This window comes from Mustela putorius, unplaced genomic scaffold (assembly GCF_011764305.1).
Source record: "Mustela putorius furo isolate JIRA1106 unplaced genomic scaffold, ASM1176430v1.1 tig00003913_pilon_pilon_pilon, whole genome shotgun sequence".
Lineage (NCBI taxonomy): Eukaryota > Metazoa > Chordata > Mammalia > Carnivora > Mustelidae > Mustela > Mustela putorius.
The window spans coordinates 8,444,544-8,469,952 of record NW_025422060.1 but is presented as its reverse complement, the minus strand read 5'-3'; the positions used below and the strand labels follow the sequence as shown (position 1 = coordinate 8,469,952).

Sequence of the window (25,409 nt, the reverse complement as noted above, 5' to 3'; positions counted from 1 at the left end):
TCAGCTGTGGGCTCTTCACACACTGTGCACTGTTTCCCCTCTGAAGTGAAAGGCAGACTGCCTCTTTTCCTCAGTCTTGAAAGGCACTGGGACCCCACCACAGAGGTCTGTGTTTTGACAGTGAACATCAGCTGGGGGATACACTCTGGTTACTGTTGTAACAGCCTGTGTGTCTATGTGAGGGTTACCTGAGGGGGTCTTCTAGGCTTTCTGGTACTTCCTTGCCTGATATCTCAGTCAGTCTCCCACTGAGGCCCGCTCCCTTCCCCTAACAGGCTTCAGCCTCCAGGACGAGGGTCCCCACCTCCCCTGAAGCGATGCCAGGATCTCTTTGAGTCTTTCGAATCGCGGACTCAAGGGCTGGGCATTCCAACAGCAGCTCCTTGGGTGTGGAATCCTGGAAAGGCCACTCCAAAACTGTCTCAGCTGGGGCTGGACAACGACAGGCTCTGCTTCTGTAAAGGTCTGCAGACGCCAAAAACATCTCCAGTGCTCCAGGAGGAGCAGCCAATGGAAGCCGCAGCTGAGACCCCTCCCATGCCCCCCCCCAAGGGGCATCCAGGTCTCCTGCCTCCCTCCCTCCTGGCATGCCTGGCACAGACGTGAGGAATCTGGTGGCTGGCTTCAGGGTCTGTAGAACCCTCTCTGTCCTGTGGTTCCCAAACAGAGCCTCAGCCGTTCCAAAAATGGCCTGGAGACAGCTCTTTCTGGCCTCCTGTCTCTCAGCTGCTGTGCTCCTGACCAGTGAGTATGGAGAGGACTGGCGTTAAGTGAGGCTGTTCAGCTGGTCCAGGTAGAAAGAGGGGGTGTTTACTGTTAAGAGGGCTGTGCCTGGTGTGTGTGTGAGTGTGTGTGTATGTGTGTGTGTGTGTGTATTGTAACACAACATAGAAAGAACAGCTTACTTAGTGGTTTCCTGGGGAGACTGCTCTGGGGTTGGGATGTGAGGGTTCCAGGGACTCACACTGGGGTCTGGTAAGTCACAGTGGTGGGGAAGGACTCTCCCAGCCCAGCTCTGGGTGAGGGCTCCCTTTGAGGTGCTGTGTCCCTCACCCTGTGCTCTCCCACAGTGCTGCAGGAGGGGACTGGTGCGTCAGTGGGTACCCAGCAGGTGGCAAGACAAGATGTCCAGGAAGGTGAGTGCAAGGGTCACCCAGGGGTGCAAGGCAGGGAGGCCAGCCACTGTGGTGGTCCTGGCAAGCCTGGGTTGGTTGTGACCGGCCTCTCTCGGGTTTTAGATGTGAAACAGAAGATCTTCATGCAGGAATCAGATGCTTCCAATTTCCTCAAGAAGCGGGGCAAGCGGTCCCCCAAATCCCGAGACGAGGCCAACGGTAAGTTTGCTGGAGGTCTGCCTTCTGCTTGCACCTCCCATTCCTTTCTCACAGTCAGCTGGGCTGTGGGGACTACAAGGGGACCAAGGAGGGCCTCCACCTAGGCCATTGGGTATCCAAGTGATGGAGGCTCTGAATTAGGAATTCCACATTTCCTCAGCTGCAGATCACATCTTGGACTACACCGACAGGGTAAGGAATGAAAAGGGGTAGTGCTACATCGAAAGCACTCAATAGAGACTGAGATGCCTCCCAATATCAGGTAGTTTCAAACGTAAGCAGAAATAGGTTCTAGTCAGGAGAGAACACAGTATCTAGGTGTGCTTTCTGGGGGTATCAGACAGCGCCTCATGCGCAACAGCTACCAACAGCACTAGAGGCAGGGAGAGGGCGCCTGGGACTGGGAGCTGGGACTGTGGAGTTGGTGACAGCTTCCTCTCCTTGGCCCCAAGTTTCCTTATTTATAAGCCCCTGATATTGTAGTATTCAGCCAGTAGTGGTTTTTGTTTTCATTTTTTATTTTGGTTTCCAATGCCTCTGGAAGGCTTCTGAGCTTGGAAGTGTGTCCCCCTCTCAGTCTGAAGTAGGCCCTGGCTTCCCCTGCCTGGCAGGGACCCTCATTTCATGACCTGCTGACCCTTGAAGGCATCTGAGTTTTTTGCCCTTGAACTAGATTCTTCCAAGGACTCTGAGATCTGTCTCTGAGTCTGTGGCTTGATTCATTACTTGCGCGTGTGTCTGAATAAACTCTTTGTGTCCCTCGGCACGCTCAGCAAGGCTTACTTGCTCAGTAAAAATAACAGGACTGTTTTCAAATGATGAAAATGTGTGGAGATGAAATTCCTTTCCCCCAGCCCCCAACCAACTGGATAAGTACGAATTACACTGGGAAAATCTCCAGGCCTCACCCAACTTGAGATTGAGAAGTTAGCAAACATCCAGAAACACAGGAAGGGCTATGATGAAGGCTGGGCAGTTCTTGATGGAAATCAGAGAAGCAGCCTCTTCTTGTAGGAAAGGCAAGTAGTTTCCATCCTCATAAGCTGATTCAGAACCACGAGGAGTGTGATGAAGCCAGAGGTCTCTCACCTCAAACAGAAGCTGTGTGTGTCAGTTGTGGTGGTCCAGGACAGCCTGGTGAGGACGTTAGGATGCGCCCGTGTCCCATGCATGGACAGGAGAACAATGCTCAGTTATGTCTCAGGCTGTGTGAAAGGCAAGTGACAAAGATAGGCTGGAATCTGGAACCAGGAAATAGGCACCTGACATCTCTAAGCTTCAAGGTGAAGATGCAGGAGGTTCCTTTAGGATGACAGGAGGCACTCAGAATGAAACACAGAAGCTGAGAAGGGATGTGCACAATGCACAATGCCCTTCTCCTTTCCCTGTTCTCTCTCTCAAATAAATAAAATTTTTAAAAAAATGTTTATAGCCAACTTTACTAGAATGCATTGCTTTACAAAATAAGGGATACCAGAAGTCAGTATCTTCAACATCAGGAAGTTTACCTGATCATCTCATATTCTGTACCAATTCCCTATTGCTGTGTGCCAATGGACCCCAAATTTAGCAACTTAAAACCGTATTTACTGTATTTATCAGCAGTCCAGATATGTCAGTGTGGTATTTTGTCCAAAGAATTAAATTGTTCCTAGCCCTTGCTAAGTCAAGGGCCCCATTTGTCGTACTCCTAGAAAGGCAATTTGGGAAGATGGCTTCTTTTTTGAAGTTCATAGAAATGGAAGATGCTTCTTTAGGAATTGGTGATGGCTCATTAAGCACTTGCTTCCTACACTCCAAACCCCTTTCTCTCCCAACCCCATGGGGTTTCTGGGACCTGAAGCAACATTGGAGCTCAGGGTGGGTCATAAGGGGGATGATAAGGTGAAAGGTGTGTTCTGGGCCAAGTAGTGAGTGTGGGCTCTGGTTTGTCCCAAGCTATGCCTTGACAACTGTGTGACTTTGATTAGGTCACTGAACCTCTCTGAGCCTCAATTCCCTCCTAAGAAATGTGTGGATATGGGGCAAGGGGGGTAAGTGTGGGGGAAGGACTGGAGAACCAATTCCTTCTGCCAGACTCAAGAGTCCTACAATTATATCGGTAAAGACATAGTGTGGGAAAAGCGTAGGATTTACCTAAGAAATCTGCACTGAGACCAATTCACAGGTAACTGGATTTTTTACTCTGAGTTAAAAAAAATAATGTAATATAAATAATAGGTATTTAATTAATTCACTTATTATGGTAGGCCCCTTAACTTTCAAACATTTCAGATGGTTCATGGTATTAATTATTGCACAAAGAAACGCTCCATTGTTTGTCCTAGCACCACTGTAATATGGGGTGGGGCAGGAACCCAACGGCTTCCTCAGTTTCTCTGCTTCCATCATCACTGGTCTTCCGATTTCCTCCTGCACAGCTAAGCTGATGGGGATAAAGGTGTCTCGGTCTCCCCTTTGATGTGATCATACCAGAGGGGTGTGAGGTGTCCTTGAGGGACAGTTCCTGCACCAGACATGGCCTTCCTACTGTTGTGGATTTGTCCAGTTGAAGCCCAGTTAAAAGCAATTGTTTTGATACTAAGAGAGTTTTCAATAATTTCCTTCAGACAACCAGAGCTCTCATACCAAAGAGGTCAAGATTTAAGGCTAGAAATAGATGAACCTGGAAACTATTTTACACCAAAAGATCTCCCAATCTAGAAAGATATTTTTCAGGCTAAATTGAAGCAAGTGAGGATCAGCTGCACCTGCTGGTGAAGTGTGATATGGTGTTTGGGTGGGGTCGGGGGGCAGAGGGGATTCCCGCTGGGGCTCAAGGTGCTGCTGGGGGGCTTCACTGTTCAACTGGCAAGGAATGGTCACCATATTTATACATTCTTGGTGACAGTTTTCAATTATCACTGGGGGTATTTCTTCTGACCACAGAGGTATGCGCCCCAATGTTACCATGTCCGACTCTTAGTTTCTGCTCGAGGTCAGGGTCATGAGATCAAGGCCATGGTCAGAGTTATGAGATCAATCCCCACGTCAGGCTCCATGCTCAGTGTAGATTCTGCTTGAGATTCTCTTTCCCTTTCGCCCTTCTCCTTTCCCTGTTCTCTCTCTCAAATAAATAAAATTTTTAAAAAAATGTTTATAGCCAACTTTACTAGAATGCATTGCTTTACAAAATAAGGGATACCAGAAGTCAGTATCTTCAACATCAGGAAGTTTACCTGATCATCTCATATTCTGTACCAATTCCCTATTGCTGTGTGCCAATGGACCCCAAATTTAGCAACTTAAAACCGTATTTACTGTATTTATCAGCAGTCCAGATATGCCTTAGGTGGGGGTCTCAGGCTCAGCACCTATTCCAGGCTGTAGTCCTCTCAAGGCCCAACTGCAAGATCTGCCTTCAAACAAGCCTCAATGCCTTGCTGACTATCCGTCAAGGCCACCATTTTCTTGCCATGAGTGGGCCTCTCCGTAAGACCGCTTACAACATGGCAGCTGGCTTTGCTCAGAACGAGATGCCCAAGAAGAAAACCACATTCCATCATGTCTGCCAAGTTCTGTTCATTAGAAGAGAATCATTAAGGCCAGCCCACACAAAGGGAGGGAACAGCCTAAGGACAACATGGATACCAAGGATCCTTTCAGATCTTCCTACCTCATTTGTTCATCCCCAACATCACTGTGCCCTGTATACATTTCTATCACAGCAGCCATTCTGCTGGGTATGATATTTTTGTATTTTTCTCCTTATCTGGATTATAGGCCTCTAAAATAGAGGGACAGAATCTTTCTTACTTGCCTTTTTAATCTGTTCCTGGCACACATTTTGGCTGTGACAGCTGCTCAAAGATGGACTTGAAGGTATTAACTTGAAATTAACTTTACTATTTTAAAATAATTTTATTTATTTTTTTGGAGAGAGGGAGTGCATGAGAGAGAGAGAACACAGGCAGGGGAGGGGCATAGGGAGAGGGAAAAGCCCAATGGGAGCTTGGAGCCCAATGTGGGACTTGATCCCAGGACCCTCAGATCATGACCTGAGCCAAAAGCAGATGCTTGATTGACTGAACCTCCCAGGCGTCCCCAATGTGAAATAAACTTTAAGCTGATTATTCCTTCTAGAATTCATTTCTAAATTGGATTTCTAGTTTCGAACTGACCCAGTATACTCAGATGCACCACTGATTTTATGAGTGAAGCTAAACTGCTTTTCTCATTTGCAAAATGTGGTGCTTGGATGGGGTGAGTTCCTGGTTCCTTCAAGTTTTAAAGTCTGTGCCAAGAGTAAACCATCTTCGCGAAGCCCCCCAAACCACCTCTCCCCACCAGGTTCAAGTTTCTCAGGCCAAATGATCAGTGTTCCTGTCCCCCTAAATGCGTGCCTCTGCCCCCATTCTTGGAGGCAAATCTTGCTTCTTGCCATTTCCCAGCGGAGAACAGGCAGAAACTGCGGGCTGATGAGCTGCGGAGAGAATATTACGAGGAACAAAGGAATGAGTTTGAGAACTTCGTGGAGGAGCAAAGAGATGGTAAGAGCTCTTCAGCCAGTGTCTTCGGGGAAGTGGGCCTTTGGGGGGTAATAAAAAGTTGCTTCCACTTTTCCCTAAATTTGAATTAGAAGAGGGACGGGTAAGAGAGGCTCTTTCCTCAGTTCACATCTACTGGAGTCTTGAAGGAAGAAAGTCACACAAATGGCTACAGAACTTGAGAAGGAACGGAAGAGGACACAACCCCTAGATTTCCACTGGCTCTGGGAATTTTTGGCTGATCATATCTTCTTCCACTTGGGGACTAAGGTGGTGGCCCGTGTTCCCTGTCTTAGTGCCTATGCTAGTGGGTTAGCTCTGGTTACAGGTGTGTTGCAAAGATTTCAAAATCACTTTCCACTCCCCTGGATTCACAGCAACATAACAGCTCTAGGAACTACTCATTCTGGCTTCATTCCATTCACCTATTCACTATCATCAGTATCTTTTTTTTTTTTTTTTTTTAAAGATTTAACTTACTTATTTGGCAGAGAAAGAGCACAAGCAGGGGGAGCAAAAGGCTCCTCCCAAGCAGAGAGCCTGATGTGGGGCTTAATCCTAGGACCCTGGGATTATGACCTGAGCCAAAGACAGACACTTACTAAGTGTCTGACTAAGCCACCCAGGCACCCCTATAATCAGTATCTTATCTGACCGTTGTAACCAAACCAGGAAATCCGACCTCAGAAAGCAACTCACCCACAGTGTTGGGCACGCTCTAAGTTTTATATGCTTTGCACAACTGCTCTTGTCTTTCTTAAGCCTCGGTTAAGCCTCGGCTTTGTGTCAGCGTCTCTTGCCAACAAATGACACACTTGATTCCCTGCCTCGGCCCTAGGGCAGATAAGCTCCTGGCCCAGCTCAGGCAATGTTGATTTCACCAAGGCCTCAGAGGTGACAGCTGGGTGTGGGCTTGGGCGGGGGCAGAGGGAGGTGCTGTTTTTGAACCAGACTCCATGGCATGGGATGGCACTTTGCATCAATTAAGTGTCATCAAGTGTCACTCACACCAAAACCCCATAGAAATACTTATTAGGGCCGAGGCTAGCAGGCCAGAGTGTATATTTATGTTTATTTCTGTTTGGTCTTTCCCCCACACTTCCGGAAGAAAATGCTCCTGGGCAAGCTACCGAATGTATGAGAGTTTGGACAAAAGGCCCCAGTTTAGGTGACCTTTGCTACAGAAAGTCCGTGATTTTCATTCTGATGTCATGAGCCTCCTGGCTTGTATGCTCTGGTTGATTTGGGAGATAACATTCTCTGAGGGCTTCTCTTGGGAACAGGATAAAATCACCTGGTACTCAGGGGCTGCAGGTCATGCCCACTGGCTCACAGGTGGCACCTGAGCCCTGCAAACAGGTGGTGGGCTTGAATCCCACCAATTCAAGCTTTCCTGGGAACATCCTGGGGTGGAGGGATAGTGCTAGGATGTTGTAACTCAGAGGCAAAATATTTCTGTTTGGACAGTTGTTTACCCTGGTGGAGAGTTTGGGGAGAGGCATTTAAAATATGAGTATGTGGCCTGAAAAATTCCTTCAGGGTTTTTTTTGTTTTGTTAACTCACTGTATTAATAATAGGACTTTATTTTGAGCATTTGTAAATGTTTCTAGTCCCCATACCTAGCATCTTCTTGGAGAACACTCACTGTTTTCCCTTTCACAATGAATTAGGGTGAGGGGCCAGCACTCAAGGGATGACCAGTCCTCTACCAAAGCCGGAAAGATAGCAATCGGGGGGCCTGAGGCCTTGCTCACAGAGATGAAGACCTCCAACCAGGCCGCGGGCCCTAGAGGAGTTGTAACACTGGAGCTATTGTCACTGGTTGAGCACCGGCTCTGTCAGATGTTGCTCTGAACCACCCAACCCTTATACCCAGCCTCTCGGGTCTTAAAAATTTGTTTTTGTTTAAAAAACTCGGGCTTAGAAAGGGTGCCTGAATATCCAAGGTGCCATGGCTAGTCAGGGATTTGAGCCAAGGTGTTTGCCAGCCAAGAAGTGTTCTTACAAATGAAGGATGATCGGGTGCATGGAGGTCTTGGGGGACCTTCTTCCATCTGGGAATTAGTCCCTGCAGTGGAATAGAGTGAGGAGTGAGGTAAGGAGGGCATGCCCTCCCTGCCCCAGTGCCCCCGCAGCTGGAGAAAGAAAGGAGGCAGAGGTGAAGCAGGTCCAGCCTGCCAGAGGGTAAATGTTGATGTGAAACACATTTCAATTCTCCTCCTCTGCCCTCACCTCTGACCCCTCTGAGCGACAGCACCAACTGTGGTAGCTGGGTTGGTGAAACCTCTCCTCCAAGGCAGCACGTTCAGTCCTTCGCTGATGCCCCCACATACTCCACAGTCAGGACCGTTTTTTGATTGGCGATTTTTCATTTGACCATATCACCTATTCTCAGAATAAATGGCAGCAGCTGCAGGTTTGTCCCCACCCCTTAAGAACAAATGCTAAGGAATGTGGATAAATGAAAGGCCTAGAATTTCCGAAGGCATAAGTTTAGGCAGGTGACCTTCCTGAGAGCTTGAGAAGTCAATCTTGCAGGCCATCAGCCCATCTGGGACACTGGAGCTGTTCTGGGAAAGCTGTGGCTCCTGGCTCTTTCTCTACTCAAAACCACCAGTTTGATGAGGCAAAGATGCCTTTATGCCTTTGAGTTCTGAGTCTGGAAGTGTCAGGGTAAACAGTATGTTGAGCTCCTACCCCTGAGGTCTGTGTGGGAGCCAAAGTCTGCTTCCACCTTCAAAGTCAGAAGGTGGAAGCCCCATCTGGGCTTGGCCACATGACACCTGGCTTGGCTAAAAGTGCTCAGCCACAGGTGGTCCCTTACACAAAAGCCATGCTGTTTGGGCCTTTGCCAGGGAGAACTTCCCTTTGTCTAAGTGAAGTGGTATGTGAAGAAAGCGGCATGACCTAGAAAAATAAAATCAATTCCTATGCCAAAATCATGCTCTCAAGATTGGCAAAGAATAGCCGATCTATCTGGCCTGAGAAAGGTCACAAGACCCAAAGCTCCAGCTGGGGCCTCACTCTAAGCTCCAGGCTGTCCTGGGGTACTAAGTCCCAAAGGCAATTTCCAGCATCAAGGGTAGCGCCGACTCCAAGCTCATAGAGGAAGGAAACATACACAGCAGCCATGATGCCTGAATACCCAGCTGTAACAAGGGGTCCTTCTTGCCGAGGGCATCTGCTCTCAAGAGGGCTAAGGACCACACGGACACACATTTTCTCTGCATCCTGATGTCACCAGGCAGTCCTGTTTGCCCAGTGCTCCAGAGAATGAGGTTCACTAGCACCAATGTCAGGTTCACAGGCTTTTTGATGGTGAAGCCCAAATTTGGAAAAAAAAAAAGTACAACTTTTGGGGGTCTGAATCCTTGATACCATTTTTTTCTGTTAGAACGTCCTTTCCTCCCAACATTTTCCACAAATACTTAAAAACTGTGGTAAAATTTACATAAAATCTGCCATTGTCACCACTTTTAAGTGGACAAGTCAGTGGCATTTGGCTCATTCACAATGTTGTGCCACCAGCAAGACTATGGATTCCTAGAACCCTTGCATCACCTCAGAGATGAACTCTGTACCCATTACGCAACAGTTAACTCCCCATTACCCACAATCCCTGCTCACCTCTAGTACATTTTGTTCTCTACCAATTTGTCTGTTCTAGGTATTTTATAGAAGTGGAATCACACAGTACGTCTCTTTGTGTCTGGCATAGACACATTAACACTGAACGTGTTTCAAGTCTCATGCATGCTGTAGCATGTTATTAGAACGTCCTTTTTATGGCTGAATAATACATATGTATGTGTATGTATTTGTATAACTCTTTGTCCATTTATTTGTCCTTGTTTTCACTTCTCTTAGGTATATACATGGGAGTGGAATTGTTGGGTTATGTGGTAATGCTGTTTACCTTTTGAGGAGTCTTACGGTTGCCTTTTTACACACTGAGGGACTTGCGAAATCTGCTTGTGCTTTTATGGTCCCTAACAAAAACAAGCAGTGTGGACTTGGCATCAGGAGCCTAATCTTACAATTGAACAAAGTTGTTACCCAGAGACATGTCTGATTAAAGACAGCAAAATCAAGACTTTCTTACTAAAAACTCCCTTCTGTTCTTTTTACCCTTTTACTTGGAAAAATTTCAGACACATGGATAAGTATATAGTTCAGTGAACCCCCATATAACCACCACCCAGAATCAACGATTATCAAATTTCCCTCCACTTTGCTTCACCCACCCCCTTTCTGGATAGTTCTTAAAACATAATTTTATTTTTAAAGCCTGAGAAAAAATTACTCATAATGCCATCACTTGAAGTTGACAGTTATTTCCTTTCATGATGTCATTTTTTCACCATAAAGCCTGTTGTCTCTTTCTGTTACTGTTCAGTTCTCTTTGTACTTCATTTCTTTGTTGTTGCCTCTCCCTGCTTTGTGGGCTCTGTAAGGGAAAGAGCACAGGCGGGGACATAGGTCTTCATCTTGACTCTACTGCCTACCAGCTCTGTCTCCTGACTGGACTTGGCACCCAAAGTGACCCAGCATTCTGTCAGGTCTTTAAACTCGGACATTCTGTTCTGCACTGTTTGCTCATGTCGCCACAGGGTAGGTAGTTTGGATAGATGGCTGCCAAGAACTTGGTGGCTCTCAGAGTCCTCTCCATGCTAACACGACCATTTTATCTCCGTTCCCCAGAACAAGAAGAGAGAAGCCGGGAAGCTATTGAGCAGTGGCGCCAGTGGCACTATGATGGCTTGTACCCATCATATCTCTATAACCGCCACCACATCTGATCTCATCTTGACAGACCACGGTGGAGCCTGAAACTCACATACCCACTCCAGGTGTTTGAACAACACTTCCACGTGAACAGGCGCCTTCAAAGGGTCTCAACTTGTGGCCTGCTGTGGTAAACACGCCTTTTGCTCAGATGGATTAAGATACCCTGGCTTTTGCTTCTTTGCAGATAATTTTCAGAGGCGGGCTAACACCTGTGGGGCTTCCTAGCACCAAACCCACAGTGACTTCCCCTTACTTAGCCATTGTTCCCACGGTAAGACTCCTGTCCTGTAGAACAATGCAAAGGATCACAGTAAAGAGAAAAGATGACGTTTGCTTACAGCTTAGAAATAAAAATGCTGAGTCGTCGCTGTGTATCATCTTGTGAAATCTCAAACCGAGTCATGCCAACTTGTCTCCCTGATCCTGACTGACCCATTACTCACTGACTTAGGCATTTGAAAGCCTGAACTCAAGGGATACTGCTCATGGTTTTCTCAGCCCGTCTCAGCAAGTCACACAAGTGAAAGAGAAATGTTAACACAATTGTTTAGGTTAAGACCATTCTCCAGGACTGTTACTGAGCCCAGATGCTTCCTCACATCTCTGAGGAGTCTCAGGGTTCAACTGTGGTTTCTTAACTACATCAAATCAAAAGGGAGAGCTATAGCAAGGCCAGCTGTAACCAAAACTATAAAGCAGAAGAAATTTAGCTTTGGTATTACCTCATTTTCCCTCCTAGTGCCTGTAGGCCTTAGCTTAAGGCTTCCATAGCATTGTGTAACAAGCTGGGTGGCTTGACACAATAAAAATGGATTCTCTTACAGTTCTGGAAGGTGGAAGTTCAAATTCAAGCTGTCAGCAGAGCCATGGGTGCTCCTTTCTAGGGGAGGATCCTGCCTTGCCTGTTGCAGCTTCTGGTGGTTCCAGGACTCCCTGGTTGGTGGCAGCGTCACTCCGATCTCTGCATCTGTTGTTACAGGGCCTTTTCTGTCTTCACAGCATCTTGCCTCTATGTGTATGTGTCTCTTCTCTTCTTGATATCACTTTTTTTTTTTTTAAAGTCAACCCTATACTTAATGTGGGGCTTGAACTCACAAACTCAAGATCAAGAGTCGTATGTTCTACCTTCTTTTAAGGACACCAGTCATATTGAATTAAGGAGGGAGGGGGACCCAACTCAGCATCTAACAGCAACCCTTTCTTCTCTCCTGACCACCCCACTGCCTGCCCCGGACTTACCATCTATCTTACTTTATCTTTGCTTTCCATTACCCTCAGGGATTCCCTACTGAGAATGCAGAACAATCAAGAACAACTGCAACAGGCACTTCTGTGGGGACACAGTGCATTAGAAGATAGAGGACTCTAGATGAACTACAAGCGCCCCTTTTGCCCCATCTTAGCCATCTCCCTGTTTCCACCCCGGGGCCCTCTGTTTCCCCTGAGACCTGGGTCCCTGGCCTGCTGGTCCAGCCTGTTTCTGAGGTTGGGATCCCAGAGCAGCATAGATGGACTTTGCTTTAAGGAGAAGCTGTTCACTGTGGTAAAATACCCCATCAGAGGGGAATCTGGGTGGCTCAGTGGGCTAAAGCCTCTGCCTTCAGCTCAGGTCATGGTCTCAGTGTCCTGGGATCCAGCCCCACCATCTGGTTCTCTGCTGAGAGAGAAGCCTGCTTCCTCCTCTCTCTCTGACTGCCTCTCTGCCTACTTGTGATCTCTGTCAAATAAATAAATAAAATATTAAAAAAAAAAATACCCCACCAGAGTTGGCACAATTAGAGCAGGCCATTTTATAATGAATGTATGTATTTTTAAGTAATCTTTTAAAAGGCTGATAAAATCTAGTGGTGAAACAATCATGCATATTCCAGATCACCTCATCTAGTCAGCACCGTATTTTCTCACACAAACTTCAAGCAGGAGCTGAACCGGCCTTGGGAAGGTAAGAAGGGCATAGGGAAAGCTCTATCATTAAACACTGTCACCCAGGCAGGTGGAATAGAGGAGCCGTTTTCTTCTCAGGAGTCCTGGGACTCATACTGTGCAGACTCAGGCTTGGGGTCCAAGTCCCAGCACGACAAAAGCCACAGGAGTGCCCATTTTTCTCTGTGCTTGTGTTGATGAAGCACTTGTGTTGAATTTGCCTTAAGCATGGAGATAGGTGGGGCGCCTGGGTGGCTCAGGGGGTTAAAGCCTCTGCCTTCGGCTCAGGTCCTGATCTCAGGGTCCTGGGATCGAGCCCCACATCGGGCTCTCTGTTCAGCAGGGAGCCTGCTTCTTCCTCTCTCTCTGTCTGTCTCTCTGCCTACTTGTGATCTCTGTCAAATAAATAAATAAAATCTTTAAAAAAAAAAAAAAAAAAAAGCATGGAGATAGGTAGCCGAGCCTCCGGAATCCTCTGATTATGCTCCGAAGAGTGTACTCTGAAGTCGTGTTACCAGTCTGTACCTTTGCAGTCTGTGAGTGTCTGAACTGGATCTAACTTGAATGGTTCCATAAGGAAACCAGGAGAGTAAAGAAAACTTCCCTCCGAATTGAAAAAACACGCACATGATACTTAATGGAGAACTGCTAGTTCACTACTTAAAAATGTTCTTCACATGTTTACTCATCGTCACCCAATTTTTTTTTAACATTTCCCCTGTAAAATTATTTCATTTAAGTATGTGGTCAATGTAGCAAATTCAAACAACAGAGAATCTATTACACACCGGGTGTCTGGCGGCACCTGACTGGCTCAATCCATAGAGTGTATAACTCTTGATCTTGGGGTTCTGAGTTTAAGCCCCACATCGGGTGCAGCGATTACTTAAAAATAAAATCTTAAAAAAAAAAAAAAAAAGGGAAATACATTACACATGAGTTTTTCCTTTTTGCTTCTTTAATTCTACTCCGAAGTAAGCCCTGTTGGTGGTTTGGTATGTATTCTTCCACTTTTCCTGTCTATTTTTCACACACATAATCCATCCTTTCTAAAGGCAAAATAACACTTAATTATGCAAATCCAGATGGCTCCACAATCAGTGCAGAAAGGAACTACTTAGCAGATCTGAGTTGGTCACAAGGAACTGGCTGGTACCAAAGCTGAGTTCTGGAAGCTCCCTCTTTCTAACAAAGTCTAGCAAGAGTATTTGCCTCAACCAAGTAGCTCATTATTAAGTTGTCACAGGCATGTTCTGTGGTTCTTTCCATAAGCAAGGAGAGCATGATGGAATCGAGTCCTTTTTACTATAATCCTTTTCACGGTGGAGCTGGTGCAGCTCTCCCAGCTTAAGCACACTTCTCTGTGAGGTAATGGGTGCTTAGAGAATTGTTTGTGCTCCTAAGTTTTCTCCAGTAAGCCCTATTTTGTATTTACATCATATGGCCTAGTGTTTGCGTGTGTCTTTGTTCCCCGTGAATGTCAGTGACTATGCCAGACTTAACTTACCTCTATTAGTAAAAGAGGTTTCTTGAAAAGAAATGATGGGTCATAACTTACACACGTTAAACTGGACAAATCAGATTTCTCTTTGAAGAAATTATATGTGCTTTCTGTCACTGGACACCTCTGCTGGTCCTTTCTTAAACAAGCAAACTGAGAATACTGGCAGAAAGGTCGGGAATGGGGAACTGTTTCGGGATACACTGTCCATGGTGTTTCCTCAGACAGAAAATGTCACCTTCAGCTCTAGTCTCCAAATCACACCCCATCTGCAGGAGCCACACATTTCCACCAGCTACCCCACAGCCTTTCGGCCTGTTTTCAACAGAAAGGCTCTTTAGGAAATCTGCTTTTCTCCGCAGCCTTCACTGAAAGGACCCAACAGCTTTAAAAGAGAACACGATCACACTGGAGGAAACTGGCATCAGGAAAAAAAATTTGCAGTTGCCTCAAAATTTCTTTACTATTTACTCATTACCTGATATTTATTTGAGAATGAATATTTCAAAGTTTCAGAACATAAATCTCAACAGAAAGGAATGGAATTCTGCTGTTTGCTATCTCCCTTTTCTGATCTTAAGTGGAGAACTCAGTCAAGTTGGGCAGAACAAAGGTCAGAGGTATTTCTCTCTGGAATACTGGGCTGGAGATGTATGCAGGGGCCCCATCTGCTTCCTACTGCACCCTTGAGAGTGGCAGCACAGGGAGCCCTAGCGAACTGGCCAGATAGACCTCTGCCTCAGTCTTGTTCTTGTGGGTGGGGCTCCTCTCAGCACCTCATCTCACACCTAGAAGAGAAATTCCTACCGAGCGGCATGTACTTAGCTGGGTTACTAAGTGCGAGTAGACATGGCAAGCCAACCAGCTGCGGCTAGGAGTTGGGCACCAGCCATGCAGCCTGGCTGACTGCTAGCTCTGAACCGGAGGCAGGACTGCAGGTTGCTGGCCCAGGGGGACAGGTGAGCTGGCCCTTTACCCACACGAAGCTGCCCTTCTGCTTGGCCAGATCCAAGAGCCTTTCAGTTGGTAATCCTAATTTACAAGAGGGAAGGAGTATGGTTACACACAAAGCTGTGCAATAGAAAAAAAAATAAAGCAAAGCGTTGCTCTCCACCTTAGCCATAAAAATGGAGGAGCCACATTTTGGGTCCTTTTGGTTATAACACACCCAAATGCCTTCTAGTAAGAGGGCCAACAACCAGGTAGAGGGCCGCTGATGGACTCATACCCACAGCCACCCACACCTGCAGGAAGGGACGTTGAGGCCAGGCAGATGACAAGAATCAAGAATAGTTTGGCTGACTAGCCAGTTTAAAACAATAAAACAGCCTGTCCTTGCCTCTTTAATGGCTATGCTTGGAATGCTGGCTCCAGATAAAGACCTCTGGCAGAAAAAATAAATCTATTACCTCATTTTACCCCCATCCATAACAAGGGTCCCATTATACCTCAGCATTTTCAAATTCTGCCCTGAATTCCTTCACTAAAAACCAATCACAGTCATTTTTCCTGGCAAGGAGAAACATGCCAAAGGTAACACAATCGGGAATCTGGACAGCCACATTTACTAGGAAGTGAATAATGGAGCAATCTGTATTTTTAGAGACTGGCCTTGTCAAAAGTGTGGCCTTTTGGACACTTCCCTATTCTTTCATTACTCTTCCTGGTCCTTTAGGGATTCTAGGCAAGTGGTTGAAAACAAATTTGTCAAAGGATGAATTGGTGAAAATATATTACTTTTATTTACTTTATTTATTAAGAGTTTATTTGTTTTTAAGTTCTCTTTATACACAATTACGGTGCTCAAACTCACAACCCCAAAACCAAGACAAGAGTTGCATGCTCCACTGACTGAGCCAGCCTCATGCCCTGAAAACATTATTTTTAAAAATTTTTCATTTACTGTTTAAGAGAGACAGCAAGAGCAAACAGGGTGGGGGAAAGGGCAGAGTGAGAGGGAAGAGTATCCTAAGTAGGTTCCATGACCAACACGGAGCCCGAGGCAGGCTCTATCTCAAGACTCTGAGATTATGACCTGAATCAAAACCAAGAGTTGGCCACTTAACTGACTGAGCCAGCCAGGAGCCCCGAAAACTCATTATTTTTAAATCACTATTTTTTTATGTTGCCATTTGCTTTTTCCTACTTCTTTTTTGGGGGGGTGGGCTGGGGAGGGGTGGGAGTGTGTGCATATGCTCCAGGGGAGATTTTTAGAAATTATTATCATATGTCTTTGTTTACTTAGGTTTTTTTGGGGGGGGGGAAGTGGTCATTTTTGTGAGCCTCAGAATTTTTTTTTTTTAATTAAAAAACATGGTACATGCTCTTTTATCAGTTTAATTTGGTTGGGTAGCTCATTTCTAATTCATTTTCAACCAATTATACTCTAATTCTCTGACAAGTTTTTCATAATTTAGAAGTTCTTAAGGGATTTGTCCAAAAGCAAACTGGTTAAAAATATGGATATTCTAGGATGCCTGGGTGGCTTAATTGTTAAGCGTCTGCCTTTGGTAGGGGTCATGATCCCAGGGTCCTGGTATTGAGTCCTGCATCTGGGTCCTTGCTCAGCGGGGTAGCCTGCTTCTCTTTCTGCCTGCTGCTCCTGCTTGTGCTCCCCGACAAATAAATAAATCTTTAAAAAAAAATATGGATATTCTAGTTCACAACTGGTAACTTTGGTATACACTGTGATCTTACAATGTATGAACACTTTCTAAAAGAACATTTTATTTATTTATTCCTGAGAAACTGAGTGGGACAGATCATAGAGATTGCAAATTATTTTGAATTTTTAAATTAAGAATTTTTTAAAAAGATTTTATTTATTTATTTGTCAGAAAGAGAGAGTGCGCACAAGCAGGCAGAGGCAGAGAGAGAAGGTGGCTCCTTGCTCGGCAGGAGCAAGTGGGACTTGATCCCAAGACCCTGGGATCATGACCTGAGCCGAAGGCAGCAGCTTAAATGAATGAGCCACCCAGGCATCCCTAAATTGAGAATATTTTGATTAGGTAATATATACATATGGTTTAAAAATTTAAAGGACAGAAAAGAATATAGTGTCCTTTTGCCTCCCAAAGAAAACCATTATTCCCAGTCTTAAGTATCCTTCAAGTGATCTGTGCACTTTAAAGTATCTAGCTATATTTTTTCATTTTTGTTTTTTTTTTCACATTTATGTTTTAAATTTAAAATTCATTTTTGACCAATGACATTCACTTTATTCATTAAGGCAACTTTCTACCATTAAAAAAATCTGCATAGCTAGAGTTGAGAAGTTTTCATAAAGTCATAAAAAGAAAGCTTCTTATGGAAATGACAGTGTATGAGCAGACCTGTCTGAAAAGAATTCACTTAATATGTAAAACAAAGGGGAAAAATTGTTTTCTACATAATTTCTCATTAATTTAGAGCAGTAATAACGAATCTCAAATGACACACTGGTGAGTATGAATCATTCAGGGAACAGATCCCCAGATGTAAAACTTTCCTAAATAAAAATGTAGCCTCATTAATATGAGGCAATGAGGTCAGGGTACACTAGCTTAAGATTTTATTAGCTCATATTGGTTGTTTATCACACACCCAGTGCAGAATTGTGGTACTGAGGGGCAAGACGTTTTATATTTTGTAAAGTGATAACCCTAAAATATTCTTTGATTGGTATCATGAAGTCACTGGTCAAAAAAACAGTTCATTCCTTTATTAAATCACTGAGGACACTCTTCCTGTACCTTTAACACTAACTGCCCAAATGACACAGATACCATTGTTGTTTTGGCATGATTGGCATAATTATGTGAAGATAAAATTCAGCACAACCTGAAAATGAACTCAACCCAGGACTTGACATGACTTCCCCCTCTCAAGGTCAAACTCACTGGTGCTCAACTGATAACATCACTAAGGGATGCATGAGAAGACAAACAAAACCCACACTATTATTTATAGATCTTCTTGTTAAACCTTACTCAGAAAGCTTTGATACTTAATGGTGAAAGGAAATGCTTTCCTCTTTAGAATAGGAACAACAATAACATCAGTCATAGACAAGAACTGCAATGTTAAAACTTTTCAGGCAGCATGATTCAACATGTAGAAAATCCTCAGGAATCTATAAAAAAGCTGCTAAACTAATATATAAGTTTTTTTTTTTTTTAAGATTTTATTTATTTATTTGACAGAGAGAAATTACAAGTACACTGAGAGGCAGGCAGGGAGAGAGAGAAGGAAGCAGGCCCCCCGCCGAGCAGAGAGCCCGATGTGGGACTCGATCCCAGGACCCTGAGATCATGACCCGAGCCGAAGGCAGCGGCCTAACCCACTGAGCCACCCAGGCGCCCCCTAATATATAAGTTTAACATGGTCCCAGGATACAAGGTCAACTGACAAAAATGCATTGTATTTCTATATACTAGCAAGTAATAACTGAGAATTGCAGTGCAAAAAGTACCCCTTACAATACCATCAAAACTGTTAAGATGTTTAGAAATAAACAGGACATAATATAAATACAGTCTATATACTTGAAAGATGGCTATCTTGGACATACACATGGCCAGCTAGACCACTAAATTGAAGAGCCAGGCCACCTCCGCCTTCTCCTGACAGTTTTTTGAGATTTCAGTTGATTTTTATAACTGGCCACTTGTTTTTCCTCTTCAGGGACTTTAAAACCCCACTCATATGTTTTAAACTTACCCGTAAAGCGTGAGCCCATGAAATACTAATCCCAACCCCGACCCCAGTGAAAGCAGAGCCTGAGGCTCATGTGAACCCTTCTACATGAGATCTTGCTCTTTGGTATGCTATGTGATTTCCAGGGGTTATAATTTATAAACCTTTATTTTTTCAAAGTTTACTGATGGTTATTGTTGAAGGGCATCTTGCAATCATAAAAGGAATCACAAAGGCGAGAACAACCACAACACTGGCTTTTCATATGCTGAGACAGGCACAAATACTACTAAATGCTGCTGAGAAAAATTAAAGACTTAAATAAAGGGAGAGATGTATTATATTCACAGATAGAAAGTCTTAAGATGTCAATCTCTGCAAATTGATCTGTATATTAAACACAATCTTTTTTTTTTATTAAATATTTTACTTATGTATTTGAGATTGAGAAAAAGAGTGTGTGCACATGTGGAGAGAATCTCAAGCAGACTCCATACTGAGGGTGGTGCCTGATGAGTGCTCAATCTCATACCCTGAGATCTTGACCTGAGGTGAAACCAAGAGTCACATGCTTAATGAGTCACCCAGATGTTCCTAAAACACAATCTTAATAAAAATTCCAGTAGGGATTTCCACCCCCCCCAAGTAGAAATCAGCATGCCACTTCTAAAATTGACACTGAAATGCAAAGGCCCTAGAATTGCCAAAACAAATTTTAAAAAATAACAAAGGTGAAGGACTAACACTACTTGATACCAACACTTGTTACAGTTATAATCATTAAGATAGCATGGTACTGACATAAGGATTGACACACACTGTATGCATATATCATTACTGTAACAAAACTGAGTTCAGAAGTAGACCCCAAAATACAGGATCAACTGATTTCTGATGAAGAAGGGAAAATAATCTAATGGGGGAAGTGCTCATCTTTTCACTGAGTGATGTAAATAAGTGTCCATTCGGAAAAGAATGAACCTCAACCATTATACTTCATGGCTTATACAACAATTAACTTGAAATGGACCATAGATGGAAGAGTGAAAGCTAGAACTATAATAAAATATCCTACAAGAACATCTTTGTGACTGCCAAGGCAGGTAAAGAAGTTTGAAAGACAAACTGCATGAACTAAAAGTGGACCGTCTGATAAAATGGACTACAAGAAAGTAGAAACCTACTCTGAGACACTGTTAAGAGAAAATGAAAAGGCAAGTTTCACACTGGGAGTAAATATTCATCACACATATATCCGCAAAACACTTGTATCCAGAATATGGGAAGAACACTTTTTAAAAAAATTTATTTATTTTTATTAGTTTCAGGGTAAGAATTCAGTGATTTATCAGTTGCATACAATACCCAGTGTTCATTACATCAAATGCCCTCCTTAATGCCCATCACCCAGTTACCCCATCCCCCCACCTACAGCCCCTTCAGCAGCCCTCAATTTGTTTCCTAGAGTTCAGTGTCTCTTATGGTTTGCCTCCCTCTCAATTTTCAACTTATTTTATTTTTCCTTCCCTTCCTCTGTGTTAATCTGATTTGTTTCTTGGAGCACTGGGGGTGGTGCAAAAACAAAGAATACTGTTATGCTGAAAAGAAATTAAAAAAAAAAAAAGAATTAAAAAAAAAATACATGAAAGAATTCCTACTCAACTCAATCAATCAGTAAACAGGTATTCTGCCAAAAAAGATACAGGAATGCCAACAACACATGAAAAGATGCCAGTATCAATAGTCATGAGAAAAACGTAAATTCGAACTGCGAAGAGATACTGCCACGCACCTATTAGAACGGTTAAAACTTAAAAAGACTGACAGTATCAAATACTGGTGAAAATGTGGCACAAATTGAATTCTCACACATTATTAATGGATGTGTAAAATGGCACAACCCCTTTATTTTTAAACATTTTTAAAGATTAATTTATTTTTAGAGAGAGAAAGTGCACATGTATGTGCAGGGGGAGAGACAGAGGGAGAGAAAGAATACCAAGCAGACTCCCTGCTGAGTGTGGAGCCCCACATGGGCTTGATCTTGTTGAAATCAAACCTGAGCCAAAATCAAGAGTCAGATACATAACTGATCGAGCCAACTAGGCGCCCTAGTGCAACCCCTTTAGAAAATATTTTGGCAGTGTCTTTCTTTTTTATTTGAGATTTTATTCATTAGAGAGAGAGCATGAGCAAAGGACTGGGGGAAGGGGCAGAGGAAGAAGCAAATTCCCTGCTGAGCAGGGAGACCGACGCAGGGCTCAATCCCAAGACCCTGGGATCATGAGCGGAGCCCTAGGCAGATGCTTAACCCACTGAGCCACCAGGAACCCCTAGTTTAGCAGTTTCTTATTAAGCTAAACATACATATAAACATACATCATAGTATTTGACCTGGAAATCCCATTCTTAGGTATTTACCTGAGAAAAAAACACATAGTCACAGAAAGCCTTCTACCTGAATACTGGTAGAGTATTTAGCCCAAAACTGAAAATAATCCAACTCAGATGTCCATCAACAGGTGAATAAATAAATTGTGGGGCCTATCCAGCCACTAAAATATTCAACAATAAAAAAAACAACGGACTATTAATATATGCCACAACACAGATGTATTTTGAAATATGCTGAATGAATAAAGCCAGATACAAGAGTGTGTTCTGCACGATTCTATTTAAGTGAGACTCACAAGAAGGGCAGAAATTATGATCCATGTGAACATGGATCTGTGATGAGTGGGGGAGGACAGAGAAAATCGCATAAGTCACTCATGGGATGGAAGTGTCCTACATCTTGCTTGTGGTGGTGTCTAGGTTGATCAATATTTTATAGTATCATATAGTTAAAATGTGTGCCTTTTACTGTGTGAAATTTAGGCCTTAATAAAGTTGATTAAGAAAGAGACCAATATTTGCTTACTTTGACAGCATGTATACTAAAACTGGGAAGAAAAATACCAAGAGAAGTCTTTGCTCAAGCGTCATTACCACAGCCTTTATTCCCATCTGAATTTCAACTTACATTTTCAAATCCTTATTCAATTTCCTAATCTGCAAAATGGGGACACTATCTGGTCTTGTTTTAGAAAAAATTATACAGTTGCTCATTATTTGTGGATTCCCATAATTGCTAAAATTTATTAGCAAAATCAATAATCAATATTTGGGGTGTCTTTTTGGTCATTTATGGATGTGAAGAGCAATGAAAAATATGAGTTGCCCAATGCACACATTCCCAGACAGGGTCAAACAAAGTGACATTCTTGTTTGTTTCAGCCCTCATATTGTAAGCAAATGTCCTTTTTGTTCATGTTTTTCAGACTTTGTGCTTTTTGTGGATGATCTTGCTATTCCAAATGGCCCCAAGCATAATGCTCGAAGTGCTGTCTAGGGTTCTTTAATATAAGAAGGCTGTGTGTGCCATCTAGAGAAGATATGTGTGCTAGATAAGCTTCGTTCAGTCATGATGTATAGTGCTGTTTGCTTTGAATTCCATGTTAATATATCAACAATATATATTAAATATGGTGTCTAAACAGAAACACATGTAAAACAAGGTTATGTATGGGTTGTTGACCAAAATCTGATAAGAGGCTCTTAGAAACCTAAACTTATATTCCCTGCTAGGTACAGTGACTCAGTATCTGCTAATTCCATTAGTGATGGCTTTACAAAATATAATTACTGTGAATAAAAAAAATAAACTATACATATATTATTAGCTCTGTCCTTTTCTGAAATGGTTTTGAATTTTTACCATCTTGATTACTGTCATCTGGCTTTTCTACAGAAGGTAAGTCAAGGGGCACCTGGGTAGCTCAGTGGGTTAAGCCTCTGCCTTTGGCTTAGGTCATGGTCTTGGGATCCTGGGATCAAGCCCCGCATAAGGTTCTCTGCTCCATGGGAAGCCTGCCCCCTTCTCTCTTTCTGCCTGCCTCTCTGCCTGCTTGTGATCTCTCTGTCAAATAAATAAATAAAATCTTAAAAAAAAAAAAAAAAAGTAAGTCAATATGGTCTGACCTGTGCAGGACACAGCAGGCCATGTTCCCATTTTGATCTACATGGTTTGACACTGTGGTTATACTCTTAGCTTTTTATTTTAAAGATATATTTATTTATTTGAGCAGGGAAGGGTTGAGGGGGAGAGGAAGAGAAAGAAGCATAGCCTCAAACAGATACCCAGCAGAGCATGGAGCCTGATGTAGCGCTCAATCCCAGGACCCTGAGATCATGACCTAGGCTGAAATCAAGAGTTGGTGTCTCAACCAACTAAGCAATCTTAGAGCCACCTTAGAGCCACCCTAAGCACCCAGGTGTCTTTTGGCTTCTCTTAATTCTTAAAAATTTCACAGCTTTTCCACAAACTGCTATTAAGTTAACCAATTTCTTCCAATTTGAGCCTATTATTTTCCTTAGCTATATCACTGTTTCTTTCTTCAATATTGGTGAATATGGAATTTCATTTTTTGAGCCATCCATCCTTGAGAGCTGTATTGTTTCCAAATCTCTACTCATGGGATCATAGATGTCTATTTTACTTGTCAAGTAGAGCTCTAATGGGCTGCTATGAATGCATACTTAGGCAAACAGATTTACACTCTGGACTTAAAAATCCATGTTCTCAGACACATTTAATCCACAATAAACAATCAAACTTTCCATATGTCATCAATTTTTACACGACCCAGTTCATGAAATCTCTTCCTGTCCACCTGGCTATGGATCGGTCAATTTGTAATGTTTTTTAGATGTTGAAAACTTTAAAATTTTTAAACTTTCTAAGTTGCCTCTGAGGAGCATTCCACACTGATCACTCAAAAGCTCCTTATTTGCTATTCTATATCACTGTTATCTAAATTACTTCAATCTTCCTTCTGTTGTTTGGAAGAGAAAATATATTTAAACAAAACTCAAGAGAAAGGTGATTAAAAAAAGATAAGCCACCTGTTTCCTCTAAATAAAAAAAGGCAGGGGCAATTGGATGGTTAGAGTGGTTTAAGCTCCTGACTCCTGACTTGGGCTCAGGTCACAGCCTCAGGGTCATGAGATCAAGCCCTGTATCAGGCTCTGAGCTCAGTGGAGAGTCTGCTTTAGATTCTCCCCCCTCCCTCTGCAAACTTGCCCCCGATTGTGTGCTCTCCAAAAAAAAAAAAAAAAAAGAAAGAAAGAAAAAAAGCACAGCACAAACATAATCTGCTGTGACAATCAATTAGAACATCTAAATCAACTTCTTCCCCATGCAGTACAAAGTTTCTGTTTGCTAATTTAGGTCACTGCGTACTTACTCTGTTTGGATGGCCTATGACAACATGATTACACAATAAGCCCTACATTGCCAATGACAGGTAAGGAAAAACTAAATACATATTTTGGATTTAAATAAAAGAATTTAATACTCTGATAAAGATAATAGGATTAAAAGACTGATCTCACTGACAAATCATAATTTCAATGCAAGCAAGTACGTCCCTGTCTGGCCCACCCACCCCTTCTCATCACTGATCTACAAAAGCACATTAAGACCTCCAATGAAAGCTCCCAAGATCTAGAGTAACTGAGAAGTAATTCAATGATTTTTAAATTATTACAGTACCTTACAATTCTTATATATGACACACAAGTGAACAGGGACTCTGATGGTACTCTTGGTTCAAAAAGGAATACGTTTCTTTCATGAGAAGGGGATTGCTCAAGGAGCAGCCTGGAGTTCAGGTCCTTGGCAGCCTCTCAGCTGTGACCTTCTTCAAATACATAGCTCTATTTTAAGCTTATGGGATAAACAAATCTATTCTAAATGAGCCATTAAAAATATTGCCATTTTGAGTGCCTTTGGTCCTTATTAAGAATTAATAAACATTTTGCTCTTTTCTTCATTAGTTAAAAGTTAAAACAAACACCTCTTGGGAAGGGAAATCCTCTTAAAAATATAGCTTTTGTAATATAACCTTAGGAATAACACAAGTGTCAGACACAGCACCTTCTACTCATATTGAGTAGACAGAGTTTGATGAAATTTAAGGCATGTACATGTTTTTTTTCTGTCCCCTATAAATCTAAATCAAGTATCTCCCACAACCAGCTCCTATAAGCATTGTGTGCTACCATAATACCATCTTGGCAGAAACCTGATTTATTTCTAGCTAGAGTTTAAATCCCAATGTAACAATAATCCTACCAATTTACTCAATCTTAGGATGATATCACCATTCAATTTGGAAAATCAGGTTGCCTGGCAGAGGAATCTCCTAAACAGCATTTTTGGGGTGCTAATTTGCACATGGTTTGACCTCTAACTCTTCATGTGTATGATAAATTATATCTGCAAATCTCAAACTCCCTGAGTTCTGAGATGTTTCTGTTTTTCAATCATTGTTCACAGCTTAAATTCTGCATTCATTTTAGTTACAGGTTTTGAAATTTCTTTAAGTCATATTTAGACAAAGTCATACTTTAAAATGATGAGATTTTAGTGTTTCTATTAAAGAGCTCCATAATATTGTAAGGGCAGAGAACCATATAGATATGAATTAAATGTTATGTGAGTCAGTGAATTAATTTGCAAAACAAGAGGTAAAAATAGAAATGAAAGAAGGAACCTAGCTTGATGTCAAAATATCAAGATTATGTCAAGGTTGATGAGTATAATTATTTATATGGGAAAA

The 25,409-nt window shown here is 42.9% G+C and overlaps 2 protein-coding genes across 2 annotated transcripts in view; one reads left to right on the top strand and one right to left on the bottom strand.

The window, feature by feature from the left end:
• Positions 1–526: 526 nt before the first annotated feature.
• UCMA (upper zone of growth plate and cartilage matrix associated) lies at positions 527–11,015 on the top strand. Its single transcript, XM_004774891.3, has 5 exons — positions 527–744; positions 1,071–1,136; positions 1,239–1,334; positions 5,765–5,863; positions 10,563–11,015. The coding sequence occupies exons 1-5, from the start codon at positions 588–590 to the stop codon at positions 10,658–10,660; spliced, it is 516 nt and encodes a 171-aa protein (XP_004774948.1). The 5' UTR covers positions 527–587; the 3' UTR covers positions 10,661–11,015.
• Positions 11,016–20,286: 9,271 nt separating this feature from the next.
• The window catches only part of MCM10 (minichromosome maintenance 10 replication initiation factor), a 41,410-nt gene continuing 36,287 nt past the window's right edge, over positions 20,287–25,409 (bottom strand). The window contains exon 21 of the mRNA XM_013047049.2: positions 20,287–20,345. The gene's annotated coding sequence lies outside the window, so the exon portion shown is untranslated. The remainder of the gene's footprint in view (positions 20,346–25,409) is intronic.